The 16,810-nt window shown below is 36.2% G+C and overlaps 1 protein-coding gene across 1 annotated transcript; it reads left to right on the top strand.

Annotated features, from left to right (window-relative positions):
• Positions 1-858: 858 nt before the first annotated feature.
• LOC130218616 (FERM domain-containing protein 7) lies at positions 859-15,797 on the top strand. The gene is made up of 12 exons (XM_056450891.1): positions 859-984; positions 4,941-5,045; positions 6,293-6,335; positions 7,594-7,672; positions 7,769-7,866; positions 7,949-8,063; positions 9,083-9,230; positions 10,063-10,158; positions 10,528-10,691; positions 12,603-12,671; positions 13,070-13,145; positions 13,224-15,797. Exons 1-12 carry the CDS (start codon positions 859-861, stop codon positions 14,274-14,276), a joined length of 2,172 nt encoding a protein of 723 aa, XP_056306866.1. The 3' UTR covers positions 14,277-15,797.
• The last annotated feature ends 1,013 nt before the right edge of the window (positions 15,798-16,810 follow it).

The following is a 16,810-nucleotide window of genomic DNA, read 5'->3' on the forward strand; positions in this document are numbered from 1 at the left end:
TGCCAATTTATTCAGTATAAAACTTCAAAACTAGTTTGCTGTGAGTATACAGTAGCTTCAAAGTGTACTTTCATGAACTAAGACGTGCCCTACAGATATTTAACTAGTAAACTATCAGTATTTAAATAAGTTCACTTATCATAGCTGCAGTACAGGTATAGTTTTAAACTAAGTAGCCTAACTACTGTTATACTTAAGCTATAGTATTATTTATAAAGTATAATTTAATAAACTAGGTGGGCCCATTTAATCCCAAGTATTAAAGTATGTTTACAAGTACATTGATATAAATTCATAAGCTACTGTACATAGAATATGAGTAAAAAAAAAACATTTGGATACTTGAAGTACATAGATTTAATAAAATTTATCAAATAATTAAATTAACTTTTGTGAATTAACCAATTAACTAAAGTAAACTTCTAAACTATCTATCTATCTATCTATCTATCTATCTATCTATCTATCTATCTATCTATCTATCTATCTATCTATCTATCTATCTATCTATCTATCTATCTAGTTTAAAACCACACAGGCTTACGTTCAGACATTATCTAAATTCAGCGTTAAATAAAGTGACTAAAACAATATTTTGACAGCCGGTAATTTTGTCTACAACACTAAAAAACAACGATAATATACGGTTTAAGCTTTACAGATGCTCTGTGATCAGATGCAGTACAGTAGCGCTGCTGATGCTGCTCAGTTTAAGAACAGCATGCGTGAACACTCGTCACGAGAACGCGCGCGCAACTCCCTCATACAGCAACAAACGGAGAATAATGACACCCAAATGGACCTGCTATTCTTTACATAAATGAAAAGTGTGTCGCTGAAACCCTAAACACTCTGAAGATGGTGGACAAGTTCGAGCTGCTGAAGACACCTGTCAATAGGGCAGCTGCGCGGAAGAACAAGAATGAGAAACTGCGATTACGCGTCATCTTCTTAGACGATAGCGAGAGAGTTTTCGAGGTGGAGGTGAGAAATAAGGTTTAAAATACATACTGTAGGCTATATAAAGACTGGGGCAAGTTGTCAGGGCGATGACAGAGTGACTACAGGACTGTGAATGCTGTTTTTATAGCAGTGGTTTAGCTGGAACTCAAACCGTCTTAAATTAAAATTATTTTTGTGATATTTGTAATTATAATTGTAACAATAACAGTAATTTTCTTAACAGTGTATTTTTTACTATATATGTAGTGTAAACAAGTAAATCTTAACTATAATGAAGGTATTTGTGTAGTTGTGTTTGTTTGACACGTATTTCCCATGTTGGTGTCCAGATAAAGGTTTGATACGTTTACGTTACGTTACGTTACTTTTTCCACTTATGCTTGATAAATTAATATTAAAAATGTTAAATTTGTATATTTGTAGTGTCAAAACATAGCCCTCAATTGGGGAAGAATTGTTATAAAACAGCTTGTGTTGTTGAATTATTGAACTATAGTCTTGGAGGGGAAATTAAAGTAAGCTAATTTCTGTAGCTGTAACTTCAAGCTACGTGGCTTTCCAAAAGCAGATATAAAAATAACTCTACCCTGTGAAACATGCAGTGAAGTTAAAAAAAAAAAAAAAAAAAAAAAAAAAAAAAAATGTGACAAGCCCGCTTTATACCCTATAATTATGCTTTGCAATGTTTTTTTCCTTGTCTATATGACATAGAAATAAGTGTCGGAGTTTCTTTATTCCTTCCTTCTTTATTTATTATTTGTTTTACCTTGTAATTGATAATGTTAAAAATAGCCTATATTCTATGTTAGTATATCCTTGTGTGTGTGTGTGAGTGAGGGGTTCTCTCACTTTTGGTCCAGCTGTGTTTTGCTTGTAAAGGAGCATCATTTCACGTCCTATTATCCTTGTGCTGCTGCTTCTTCTTGAGGATGCGTTGTGTGTATGTGTGTCGATGTGCCTGGGGGTTTTCACTGCTTTTATGCAGCACAATCTTGTCCTGCCAGTCAGAAAAAGCAGGTGAGATGTAAAGTCAAGGGGGTGGGGAGATAAACAAAAAAAAAAAAAGACAGAGAGTGAATGTGTGCCTGTGAGGCATGTGTGTGTCTGAATGGGGTAAATTTCGTAGCCTACACTGAACAGAAGATGGTCCTGGCCTCATTCCAGCTTTCCCCTACAGCCTCGGGTAAAACAGGCAATTAGTAAAGAAGGCAGGAAGAATACAAGAAATCGGAAAGAAAGATGTCAGGTTGTAGAGAGATGAACTTTTGTTGTTTTCTTTGCTTGCTATTATAGAGATTAATACTGATTGTTAGAGTCGGCAAGTTTCTGTGCATAATTAGGCTATTACATGTTGACATGAATGTTTGTATTGTATTGAGAGCTTTGCTAATAGTTGGCTAAGTAATCAGACTTAAAAATGGGACAATTGTATACATTTACATTGAAATACATGGGCGACGCAGTGGCACAGTAGGTAGTGCTGTCACCTCACAGCAAGAAGGTCACTGGTTCGAGCCTCGGCTGGGTCAGTTGGCATTTCTGTGTGGAGTTTGCATGTTCTCCCTGCGTTCACGTGAGTTTCTTCCGAGTGCTCCGGTTTCCCCCACAGTCCAAAGACATGTGGTACAGGTGAATTTGGTAGGCTAAGTTGTCCGTAGTGTATGTGTGTGAATGAGTATGGATGGATGTTTCCCAGAAATGGGTTGCAGCAGGAAGGGCATCCGCTCCGTAAAACATGTGCTGGATAAGTTGGTGGTTCATTCCACTGTGGCGACCCCGGATTAATAAAGGGACTAAGCCGAAAAGAGAATGAATGAATGAATGAATATATTTATATATACACACAGACTACCTGACTCTTACCTTTTGTGAGAGCAACAAATAATAACTTGATTTCCAGATGTTCTAGTTGATTACTTGGAAAAGTGGCAGAAGGTAAATTTTTTTCTGATGAATCATCATAAATTTGCCATTCCAGATGACTTTATTAATAAGTTATTTGAGTCATTGCAGAGATGAATGGTTGCAGTCCTCCAAGCTCATAGGAGTCATACACAATATAATTTTTTTTCCACTGCACCATGACTTTATATTCTATACTGTACATTATTTCTGTTAAGTGACAAGACTTTTGTCTAAGCAAAGTCAGACCTTACTGTCCTAATTAAATAATTAAAAATCAAGGCATGATCATATTTTATTTGGGTAAAATAAGCGTGATCTAGAAGTCAAGATATTATTTGTTTTTTCTAAATCTTGGATAGGCGACAAGACTTTTGTCAGGTAGTGTATATAAATAAATGAAAAAAGAAATCATAAAAACAAAAACTTAATTTAAAATGTTATTAAAATTTTTAGTTTTACTATTAATACAACTACAGTAGTATTTCAGTTATATTTAGTATGCCATTGTTAACTAAAAAGCTAATAAAAGTTAATTTTGTTAATTGAATATATTAAAATTCAAATATATTACAAGAAATAAACTTTACTCAGCATCTAGCTGAATAAAACTCGGGTTGAGAACTAATATTACATTGCAAAAAAATTATATACAGTTGAAGTCAGAATTATTAAATCCCCTTTGAATTTTCTCTCTTTTTTTAAATATTTCCCAAATGATGTTTAACAGAGCAAGGAAATTTTCACAGTATGTCTGATAATATTTTTTCCTCTGGAGAAACTTTTATTTGTTTTATTTTGGCCAGAATAAAAGCAGTTTTTAATTTTTTAAAAACCATTTTAAGGTCAAAATTAATAGCCCCTTTACGCTATATATTTTTTCGATAGTCTACAGAACAAACCATCATTATACAATAACTTGCCTAATTACTCTAACCTGCCTAGTTAACCTAGTTAAGCCTTTAAATGTCACTTTAAACTGTATAGAAGTGTCTTGAAAAATATCTAATTAAATATTATGTACTGTCATTATGGCAAAAATAAAATAAATCAGTTTTTAGAAATGAGTTATTAAAACTATGTTTAGAAATGTGTTGAAGAAATCTTCTCTCTGTTAAACAGAAATTGTGGAAAAATAAACAGGGAGCCTAATAATTCTGTATATAAAAAACAAAGACATAGTAATATACTAAAAATTATAACTGAAAAGATAAAAAAAAGCCTTCTATTAAATATAAATAACTCTAAAATAACACTGCTACCCAGTGGCATTGATGTTATAACTATTGAATAGACATGTACCTCTCATATATTGTGTAGTTCTTACAGAAAATCTGAAATGTAGATATCTGATGTAACTTATTCCCTAAACATAGTTGTAATGTAGTGGATGTTCAGAAATGATTCACTTTAAAAACCCCAGTTGTACTCAGTAAACAGCGCAAGAAAGCATCCATTATGCCTTCACAAGTATTCATGAAGTGTGTACATTCTGACATAAATTCACCCTGCCGTGAAATTCACAGATCTATCTTTATTTTTGTACTCTGGTCTGTTTCGACATCTCTATCTAACGCTTGCTCCAGACCTTATACCTCTATCATCTTCTCTCGTTCCTTGTCTTTGACAGGCTAATGTGGAGGTTCTGTGCTTCGCTGTCACAGTAAATACAGGCTCCAGGGACACATCCTCACACACATATGTGCCCGTAAACACACTCATTAGACAGCAACCCTGTATTTTCAGTCTGACTCACTGAGCATCTGACTTTCCCATAATTCTCTTTGAGCAGTTCCGTTGCTGCAGATTCAATTACCAGAGAAAGTTGCTCTAGGAGTCACATTCTGCACGACTCACATCACCATCTCATTATCACCCGAATCGAGTAATACAGATGGAAGAAAGCAGCAAACCGAGGAGTAATTTCACACTGACACTGCAGTCACATCATTCAAAAGTAACATTGATGTATGCAGCACTGAGAGAGGAATCAATTTTAAAATGTCATGCAAGATGTGTAACGCGTTTTCTGCTGTTCTGTGTGTTTTTTTTCTCTCATCTTCGTCTTCCCACAGAGAAAGATTATGGGTTCTGATTTCTTCAATAAAGTGTGTGGCCATCTGAAGCTACTGGAGAAGGAGTACTTCGGCCTGGAGTTTCGACACCATAATGGCAGCTTTGTGAGTCGAGACCTTTGATTATCAATGATGTCAAGAAAAAAGGAAGGCAAAAGAGTTTTAATCTACAAAAACGATCATGGTTAGGAGTATTCCTTGCAAATGTCAACCTTGCCATGAAATTTTTTTTTTCACTAAAATAGTGAAGCCCTTTCTGAGTTTTTTGTGTAGGCTTGTATTTTACAGTACTGCATAAATACTCACAAATGCCTCTGTTAAATCAAAAATAATTGTTTGAAACACTGACAGAGTCACATAAGTGCCAATTTCACATCTGTCACATACATAATGGAGAGGTGTCATACAGTACATAACCAAGCTTTTCCCTCATAAATGGAAACATTTAAATAAAATCAATCATTTTTGTTCTAGTGAGCCAACTCTAATCCTTTTGATTAGCATCGTTTATTTTGGGTTGTGCAGTTTAATTCACAGAATTTCTACAAAGCATGTTGTATACTGCAATCTGGTATGCTTTTTTTTGGTCACATCCATAACGTATGTTTATTTTTCCTTATTTAATATATAAAATAGGCTTACAGATTGAGATTTTTCTGATCCCTCAACTCTGTGGTTAGTCGTTTTGGAAAATAAATAGATGTTTCGATATAATGTTAACTAACAGTTGAAGCCAGAATTATTAGCTCCCCTTTTAATTTTTTGTCTTTTTTAAATATTTCCCAAATGATGTTTAACAGAGCAAGAAAATTTCACAGCATGTCTGATAATATTTTTTTTTACTTCTGGAGAAAGTCTTATTTGTTTTATTTCGGCTAGAAATAATAATTAGAGTTTTAAGACCACTGTAAAAAATATCTGGTAATGAACAGTTTCTGTATTTTGTGATTCACAATTGTTTTCCATTTATTTATGGTTGTGAATTGCATTATTGGATGTTGATGTCTGTCGACTTTTGATGTTGAAGTTTAAACTCTTTAACTCTTAACTCTTTAACTCTTTAACTCTTTAACAAAGTGACTTTTATTGACATTTTAGTAGTTCGAAATAATATAATGTAGATTTGTGATGTTAATATTGTGGATGCGTACATTGCAATATCAATACTTAAATGACATATTGTGCAGCCCTAGTTGCATGGCAAGATTACCAGTAAATATTGAATTAAGGTTTGTTCTGAAGAAAATACAGTTTGGAAAAATGAGGTTGAACAATAAATGACAACAATGAACTGTCCCACTTGTGAAATTGCAACAGAAACTAAAATTCAGTCTTGTCTGTTTCTTCTACAGGTCTGGCTTGAACTCCTTAAACCAGTGGCTAAGCAAATCAAAAGTGAGTTTTATTCTTATTAAGCTCAGTAATGGTGAATGGGAACAATGTGGCAGGTTTGGTAGAACATTTACTGTTGGCAAAGAGAAAGGATCCAGGGATCAAATGAATGCACCTAGTAGTATATTTAAGGATACCCGCTATTGAGAAATAGGGCTTCTTAAAAAGACCAAAAAGTCTTAAATCATTTAGTGATCCAAATTTCCTCCAAAACAAGTTGACATAACACTCATTATACTGGTAGAAAACTACACCAGCAGCTAAAAATGCTGCTGACACACTGCTTTTGCATGTCAGCAGCATTTTCTGCAAATAAACTTATTTTTAAAAATACATAAAAATCCTTTACCTTGAGTGTGTAACTCCTGGCACTTTTTACCCCACTTTCCCTCTACTAGTTACTTGCTATTGAATTCACAATTTCTTCTTCAGGTTTGTGAACTCAACAGTAACTATTATTTACTGTTTACTATTATTATTCTTTTTTACCACCTTAAAATACTATGACCATTCACTTGATCCTTTGCATTTAGTAAATACACTCACCAGCCACTTTATTAGGTACACCTGTCCAACTGCTTGTTAACCAAATTTCTAATCAGCCAATCACATGGCAGCAACTCAATACATTTAGGCATGTAGACATGGTCAAGACGACTGCTGCAGATCAAACCAAGCATCAGAATGGGGAAGAAAGGTTGTTAGTTGTAGACTGGCTGGTCTGAGTATTTCAGAAACTGCTGTTCTACTGGGATTTTCACGCACAACCATCTCTAGGGTTTACAGAGTATGGTCCGAAAAAGAGAAAATATCCAGTGCGATGCAGTTCTGTGGGTGCAAATGCCTCGTTGATGCCAGAGGTCAGAGGAAAATGGTCAACTGATAGAAAGGCAACAGTAACTCAAAAAACCACTCGTTACAACTGAGGTATGTTCTGCATCTCTAAACGCACAACGCGCCAAACCTTGAGGTGGATGGGCTACAGGAGCAAAAGACCACACCAGGTGCCACTCCTGTTAGCTAAGAACAGAAAACTGAGGTTATAATTCGCACAGGCTCACCAAAATTGGACAATAAATAATTGGAAAAACGTTGCCTGGTCTGATGAGTCTCGATTTCTGCTCGAAGGCAGTCCTGAAGGTAAAAGGGGTCCAACACGGTACTACTGTAGTAAGGTGTACCCAATAAAGTGGCCGGTGAGTGCATATAGTGGGTGTGAGAGTGCACAAATGAGTCAAATAAGATTTTGTACTTCCCACAGACACCAGCGATGTGGCTTTCCATTTCATAGTGAAGTTTTTCCCTCCAGACCCAGGACAACTGCAGAAAGGCTTGACCAGGTAAACCACTTATATATAATTAACTGATACACAGACTAATAAATAGATGCTAATAGGTGATATGCGTTCAGGCTGACTGCTGCCTCTTTTATACAGGTATCTGTTTGCCCTTCAGATCAAACAGGATCTGTCCAATGGCAGCCTCACCTGCAATGATAACAGCGCCGCCCTGCTGGTCTCTCATATACTGCAAGGTATTTTATCTCTTCTAATTTAAACTTTTGGCCGTAAATATCAAAAACACTTACAGTTTCCTCTCTCTACCCCACATTGTAGCAGAAATTGGGGATTATGACGAGGAGCTGGATGCTCATCATCTTGAAAATAAACAATACGTACCAAACCAGGAGTACTTGGACCATAAAATAATTCGTTTTCACAAAAAAAACAGGTAACAGATAGCTATTCAAATTATAAGCATCCTGAAATCATACTACCACTGACATTCATCATCCTCCTATAATGTACATGATATTTTGTTACATTTTTCCATTCCACATCACCACATTTGAGTTGTTTTTTTCAATGTTAATCCTTTATGTTTTACCATTCCCCGTTGACTCAGTAAGGCAAAAATGTGGCACTTAAAACTTTTAAAATATTTTTTGAGGTCCTTTATGTTGTGTCCCAGTTCTAACAATATCTATTCTATATATAAATCAAAATGTTGTAAAAAGCATCCCAAAAATAGCTGGTTTGCTACTTTTATTGGAAGTTTGAAGTGTGGATATATTGATTTACAAATTTAGCCTTCCTGTATATTTTCCCCTAATTTCTGTTTAATGAAAGAGAAATTAAAACTGCTTTTAAAAAGAAAGAGGATTAAAAACTGCTTTCATTCTAGCCAAAATAAAACAAACAAGACTTTCTCCAGAAGAAAAAAAATATTATAGGAAATACTGTGAAAAATTCCTTGCTCTGTTTAATAACATTTGGGGAATATTTGAAAAAGAATAAACAATTACCATAGGGCTAATTATTTGGACTTCAACTGTATATTTCCCAAATGGTGTTTAACAGAGCAGTTTAATTTAATGTTTCATTTATATTTGATCCGATATTCTACTTAATCTGCATCATTGTTAACTTCTATAAAAGTTTTTGATATTAATTTACACAGACACAGGCCTTCACAGACTTAGGAGACTTTTTTTCTTTGGTAGAACATTAAATAAGGTGTTAAGGTTAATGTCGTTCTGCCTATTTATTTACACCTACCGAATGCTAGTGACCGTTGACTTGCTATTATGCCATATAATTACCATCTGCTTGTTTTTCAAAGATATGTACTTTACAAAAAGGATGCTTTACTTTGGGATGCAGCATTAGACATAAAATCAAAACCCACGCAAATGCTTCAGCATCTTTAACTTAGCTATTATCATTTACAAAATTTGTTTTTGGGTTCAGAGGTCACACTCCTGCCGAATCAGATGTGCATTTGCTGGAAGTTGCTCGGAAAATGGACATGTACGGGATTCGCCCTCATCCTGCTCATGATGGAGAAGGCATGAGAATCAACCTAGCTGTCACCCATATGGGAGTACTTGTTTTTCAGGTACTGTGCAAAAATAAATGCTCACACATAAAATAAAAGAAGCCTTCTAGTTTAAAAAGTTAGTTCACACAAAAATGAAAATTCTGTTGTTAATTACTCACCCTGGTGAGATTTTTAATCTCCTGAGACCTTCGTTCATCTTGAGACACAAATTCAGATATATTAGAAAAAATCAGAGAGCTCTCATATCCTCCATATAAAGTACAGAGACAAAGTCCAGAAAAGGAAACAAAAACACTGTCAAAACCAGCTGATTTGAATGTTATCACTCGATTGAATGGACGTTATCAGTGGGTATTAGCTGATAGATATGAGCTAGTAGGCTGTTATCATCCATCCACGTGGTTAATCAGCTATAGATCACATACAGCTGGAAATTGATGTGTACTAGTAGGCGCAGAAGACTCCTACTGGCCCAAATCTATCAGCTGATAACCACTGATAATGCACATTCAGTAATAACATTCAAAGCGGGTGGTCAAAACATTACATGTGACTTCAGCTGTTAAACTGTAGTCAAACGAAGCTCCATGAACACTTTTGTGCACCACAAAACTAAAAACTGGGCACAAAAATGTTCTTGGAACTTCATAGATTTATAGTTAAACCACTGAAATCACAAGGGATGTTTTGGCAATGTTTTTGGTTTGTTTTCTGGACTTTGAACTGTCAAGACTGTCGCTGTAAGTGGTCTCAGGGTTTTGGAATGACATCAGGGTGAGTAATTAATAATGATTTTCAGTTTAAAACACTTTAAAAACAAATCAACCTTAAATGCAGCAAAGAAATAAAAACTCTTTTTTGCATGTTTAATTATTTACCATCTTTTCAGGGAAACACGAAGATCAATACCTTCAGCTGGGCCAAGATCCGCAAACTGAGCTTCAAGAGGAAACATTTCCTGATCAAACTCCACACTGAGACTGGGGTGAGACACAAATGATCATATACTGGAAACTGCTGGAAAAAAATACAATAGTTTGGCTCAAGGTACTCAAAGTAATCTTTCCTTCATATATTAAATCTGCAACACTAGTGCTGACTTTTACATTTTACTTGTAACCATTTAGCAGATGCTTTTATCTAAAGCTGGCAGACTTACAAATGAGGAACAGCACAAGCAATTTATCATCAGCAACAACAATGAAATAGAAGTGCAAAGAAAGAAAAACACTGAGAAAAAGCAAGGCAGATTCTCTTAATTGAGGCCAATGTTTTTACTAATCAACATCTTTTTCACAGTCAGCATGGAATGTTGAATAGTATCTTAATTTGTCATTCACTCTTACTATATTAGCCTTCGAGGAGAGACACGGTGGAGTTTTCCATGGCCAGCAGAGACGTGTGTAAGGCCTTCTGGAAGATGTGTGTGGAGTATCATGCGTTCTTCAGACTTACAGAGGAACCAAAGTCACATCAGAAATCCATTCTGTCCAGCAAAGGATCCAGTTTCAGATACAGGTAGTTCAGATTTGTGAAATGCAGTCTTGAGCAATAGTTGTCTAATAGTTTCAATAGTCCACTGATTTTTCCTAATAACCTTCCTTAACCCTCTGAGAGAGCCCTTACGAAAGTGAACCATAGTATTATTGCAGTAACTGTTGTTAAAAAATGTTTGTAGGAAAAACAAAATGAAACTATAGTTTACTATAGCATGTGAAGTAAAACCATAGTAACTACAATATGAACCATGGTTTTACGACGGCATTTGAAGTAAAACCTTAATAACACAGCATAGCTTTATTATGGTGGATTTAACTGAGTAAACTAGTTGTAAACATGTAAACCCTTTTACACATATGGTAACATCTCTTGGAGAAAACTCGCTCTGCAGAGACACTCGTGTCTGGATCCACAGCTAACGTTACTGTTTTAACAGGCGAGAGAGGAAATAAAATGTTACCTCACAAACACCCCAGCAGGTCAAAGGGTCCGAGCTGGGTTCTGATGTACTTCCCTCTCAGTAAAAGACTGTCCAACAAACTCACAAGCAGTGAATTGTGCAGTTATCTGCTTTTTAAGTAGTTGGAGCCTTTTAATACGGTCTCCTCTTTCACCATATAAGCTACCATCATATACACATATGTGATAAAGGACGTCAGTACATAATAACCGTTATTATTATTACTGAACAGATACCAAATTGTTTGTGTCTGCGTTGCATCGAAGAAACAATTAATTTTGTCATCTTCAAGTAAAACCAGTTAAATTTGGTAGGGAGTCTAATGAGGATAATAAATAGAGCCATTCTAATCTTCTTAGCTGAACAGAGAGATGGTTCTTATGATAGTGATTTTATTGAAGATGACTGACAATATGAGTGACAGTAGAAAGTAAAAGTGGCCATGTCTGGTGATATAACAATATTGAGAAAAGTTTAGCTGATGCAAATGTGCAGTAATGTGGTGACATGATAAGATACTACAGTTATGCATTGACAAAGATGGAGATGTTAGTGTCATTTTAAAGGATTTAACTCGTCTCTATGATATGCCTCTACCCACGTTCAGCAGTACAATAAAATGTGTGGAAAATGTGTGTCAGAGCTGTCAGCATACTGAGTAGGTTTGATTGATGTATTGACAATCATGCATCTGTTCAGGATATAATGCGAACTGCAAATTGAAAATACGCTGAAAATGATTTAGTAATATGCTGATTTAGTAGTGCATAAAATGAGTAACTGTCAAAGTTTTAAATATCAAATGTTTACCAGTGGTACTCTTCCAAAGATTTGGGGTTGTTTAATTAAAACAAAAAACAAGTAAATTGATCAAGAATGACTGAAATATGTTTACAAACCTCATTATTACAAACAAATTATGCTTTAAATAAATACTGTTTTTACTGTTATTGTACAACAATATTAATCTGGGGTCGCCACAGTGGAATGAACCGCCAACTCATCCAGCATATGTTTTACGGAGAGGATGCCCTTCCACCTGCAAACCATCACTAGGAAATATCCATACACTCCCATTCACACACATACACCATGGACAATTTAGCCTACCCAATTCAGCTATACCACATGTCTTTGGACTTGTGGGGGAAACCAGAGCACCCGAAGGAAACCCATGCGAACACAAGGAGAACATGCAAACTCCACACAGAAATAGAGAGAATATTATATCAGGACGTTTTAATATTAAGCAATAATAAACAGTACTGTAAGTTTATAGATTATCAAAATTGCTCAGTACATATACAACCCACTATTAAAAGTAGACCATGCAGTAGTTACATACATATCAGTTGGAAATACTGATATTCAATCAGTCTGTAAATAAAGCTATTTTTATTTTTTTATTGCATATGAGTAACAATTGTTTTGTAAATCATCTTTATATCTCTTTGATTGTGGGATTGTAGTGGCAGGACACAGAAGCAACTTCTCGAGTGTGTGGGCTCTGGAGACAAGAAACATTTGCCTTTTGAAAGGTAAGATATTATTCTGGATGTTGTGTCTTAAATATAATTCTAACATATTATGTTTTTCCCCAAACACTTTGGCTGTCCTCTCTTAGAGTCTACAAGCAGGTAGTCCTAAACACCATTGGCTTGAGTCAACATATATTGATCCACTCAAAGAAAGACAGTCATATGCACACTTCTTAAACCTAAAACATCAACTGGGATATCCTAGAGTGTCATGGAAAAATAAATCGTAACCATATTAAGTCCACAAGAATAAGCGTACCATATTGGAAAGTCAACACACAAATGATTTAACGTTGTTTTTGAAAATTAAACTTTACATTTTTTACTTTTAGATTACAGGAATAAAGAAAGTGCAACTTTTGTTTTGTACCGACAGTCTGTTTTGCACTTATTTTCAGAAGTTACTGCAAGTCAGAATATGACACTAGGCAATGCAGATCCTCCCCAGACATTCTGACTGATGTCTCCAAGCAGGTACTGTATGGTAAATTACCAACAATTAAAAGATGTTTTTTGGATCCTGTGTCTCACATTAATTTCTTTCACACATAGCTATACGAGCATCTACCTCCAAACCCAACTGTTACTCGGCAACACAGCGATCAGACAGGTGTAACAAAGCGCAGCTTATCTGCAATGGAAGTCATGTTCACTAATGAGCTGGAAACATCCAGGCCCTTGTCAAGAAATCCTGCCTTCTCAAGCAACTCTGCCTCTCCCAAGCTTCGTTCCCTGTCTACGTCAGGGGCTGAACATCGGAGTAGAGGACCCCAGAGACAGAAGGCAAAGAGGAGATTGTCTCCAAGCGCACAGCATCTTGTGCTCCTCTATCCTAATGCACCCCACCTCCAGTTTCATCCAGTTCTGCCCACTTTCCCACTCGCCACTCACCCATACCTATTGCAAGACCACACGTCCTCATCCCTAGACCGCCTCCCTCAAACCCATCAGAACCATGTGCCTCTGCAATACTTGCCCAGACAAATTGCTCACTCATCTAGGCCGACCTCTTGCTTGTCACCGCAACTTCAGAAGCAGCAGGAAAGGCTTCGTCCAATTGGCCTGGGATTAGGTGAATCAAGATTGTACCCTAGAGGAGGACTAGGGCTGAGGGCTGGGTTGAATAGGAAACTGGACTTGAGCAGAGTGGAAGCAGGTCATTATAGTGACGATTCAACCTTCCAGACTGGCTTACCCCGTCGAACCTCAAGCCAACCAGACTTCAAATTCCAACGACCCACTCTTGCCTCAAACGCTGCTGCCTATGCATCTGAGTATCGCCCATTGGGATACTATCCACACCTTTCTCGACATCAGGTTCCTGCCAGGCCCACTTACCTGCCTCTAAGTCCCGTCCCTCTCCCAGAAAGACCCACCTCTTTATGTGTACTTGGCACAAGTAGTTACAGTGATTCAGATTCAGACACCTTCTACCCCTATTTTCCCGCATTGGGTAAAGTGGTACGTTCTGGACCATTGGCACGCATGCGCATCTCTTCTGGAAGCCTCCAACTTGATGAAGAGGATGGAGAGGATGAGGAAGAGGACTGCCTAAATGATCAGGAAAGCACAGCTCTTACCACAATTAAGGTGATGAAGTTATAGCCATGAAGAAAGGTTTGAACCATTGGCCAGATCTTGTGCTCTTAGAAGTTGTGTGAAATCTGTCTCTGAGGTGTCACCCTTCCCAAAGGTAGCCCATACTCACATTAGTGAATATCCTTAAATATTATAACTGTAAAGCAGTGGTTCCCAAAAACATTCCTGGAGCAGTGGTAAGTCAGCCAAAGGATTTGTTGTAGCCTAATGGCTAAAGAGTCAGACTTGTAACTCAAAGGTAAATGTAACCCCTAATTGTACAATTTTCTAGTATGAGTAACCATGACCCTCATGTCACTGACTTTCAATCTCAGGTTTGATACAATTCCCTGTAGACTTTGCACAGGTGTAGGCAACTCCTGTCCCGGTGGACCACTGTTGTTTAGTTTACACATAGCCTTTGTTTTTCCTGTATTACCTTAACAAACCAAAGACATGGGTTATATTTTTTTAAGCTGAACTCTACAGGACAGTGGCCCTTCAGGAGTTGCCTACCCCTGACCTTAAAAGGAAAGTCTTGAGATGTGGTCAAGTAAGGTGACCAATACTCAGAATGTGTGCTCTAAATTTAACCCTTTTTTTTCTGTGGTGCCTGGGGATTTGTTGGGGGTTTGGTGCCTTGTTCAAAGGACTCACATCACGTATTGTATTGATGGTAGAAAAGAGTGATGGTTTTTCATTCATGCACCTACAATCCCTAATGGTGCAAGGACTCAAATCTACAACATTTGGATCACAGGTCCAACACTAATTAGGCCACAGCTGCCCCTAACATGTAAAGGTACATATTAGCACCCAATCAAGGTTTTAAATCAGGGGTACCCAAACCCTCTACAGCACAGGTGTCAAAGCCAGTTCCTGGAGGGCCGGAGCTTTGCACAGATTAGTTCCAACCCTAATAAAACACTGCTGATCAAACTAATTCAGTCCTTCAGGTTTCTTTGAAATCTATAGGTAAGTGGGTTGAAACTAAACTGTACAGGGCTGCGGTCCACCAGGACTTGGTTTTGACACCTATCAGTTTTGTTCTAGCACCCAAATAAGTACACCAAGTACAAATCTAAGTCTTCAGGATCATTAGAGACAGGTCGATGGCTTATCTTCTGGCAGGAGCAGGATTGAACGCCGCTGACATTGATTATTCATCATAGTGCCTTTGAAAAGGTACCTCAGTTACAGACTTTGTACCATTCTGAGAAACAAAGGGGGCACATAACTTATCAGTGGAGTAATATTACTGTAAATAACTATTTGAACCATTTCAGTGAACTTCTGATCATGTAATATTTTGTTGTTAACTGCTTTGAATTGATGTAAAGGCATAGTTAAGCCCTCAAAAAAAAACAAAAAAACGTATCATTTACTCACCCTTATGTTGTTTCAACCATGCTTGACTTACATTCTTCTGGGCAACACAACAAGATGATGATTTCAAGAACTAGATCATGAATAATACAGAAAGATTATGTGAACTATCAACTGACTGAAAAAGATCTGTCAAACATATGAATACGACATGATGGCGAGTGACCTAGTGGATATGTTTTGAGACTGTATATTATTGCCTTTGAAATAACATGAGGGTGTGTAGATAATGACTATAGTGTTACTCTGGGGTAAACTACACCATCAATTAGTCATCATTTCATATTAACATAGTAAAAAGTAATATGTATTAAATCATTTTTTAAAAGGATGTGAAATTCTGTCTATGAACCGAAATTTATTGCAAGGTCATGTAGTACTTCAAGGTGAAGTTAAATGTTTGTATATTTAACCTTACCTTGTGTCTATGCCTGTTAAGATAATTAGTCATCTGGGTTTGATTAAAGTGTGTGTACTAATGGCAACAGATGTAAATTTACATCTCTGATAAATTATTGTTTTAAAACTTCTCTAATTGTTGTCCTGTGAAAAGAAACTAAAAGTCCATACCATTATTAAAATAATGTTAATACAACGTTGTGACAACCATCATAAAACAGATTCCACCTTAACCTTATTTTAAAGGAAATTATCTCTTTTTTTTTATCAAAGAGAAGACAATCTTATAGAACTTGCAGGTTATAAATTAATTTAGTCAGTATTTGTCTAAGTATTTTTTAGATTTGTCCTACTAAATCTTTGCTTTAACTTGAAACCATAAATCTTCCCAAAACTATTACATTACATTTTGTGTGCTGTCATTCACAGTTGCAATTCACAGCCAAAAACCCACAAATACTCAGAGATTAAAACATTTTAGTCACAAACAAACTTACAAAACTGTTCAACAACAAAACCATTGATGACAATTGTAGGATCTATTAGCGGTATCGCTAAAATGTAGTGCAACAATGTGTATATATATATAATCATCTTCAACAAAAATTAAATGCACAGTACAACTGCACAACCAATGTAAACAAATCAAACTCAGCAGAAATAAAAACATACTGGTCACTTCTGTATTTTACAGAATAGGTACTGTTTTAGTATATATATTTATCTGTATTAATATACCTGTATTTCTCATGTATAGTACAGTGCAAAGAGTTCAT

This window comes from Danio aesculapii, chromosome 1 (genome assembly GCF_903798145.1).
Source record: "Danio aesculapii chromosome 1, fDanAes4.1, whole genome shotgun sequence".
NCBI lineage: Eukaryota > Metazoa > Chordata > Actinopteri > Cypriniformes > Danionidae > Danio > Danio aesculapii.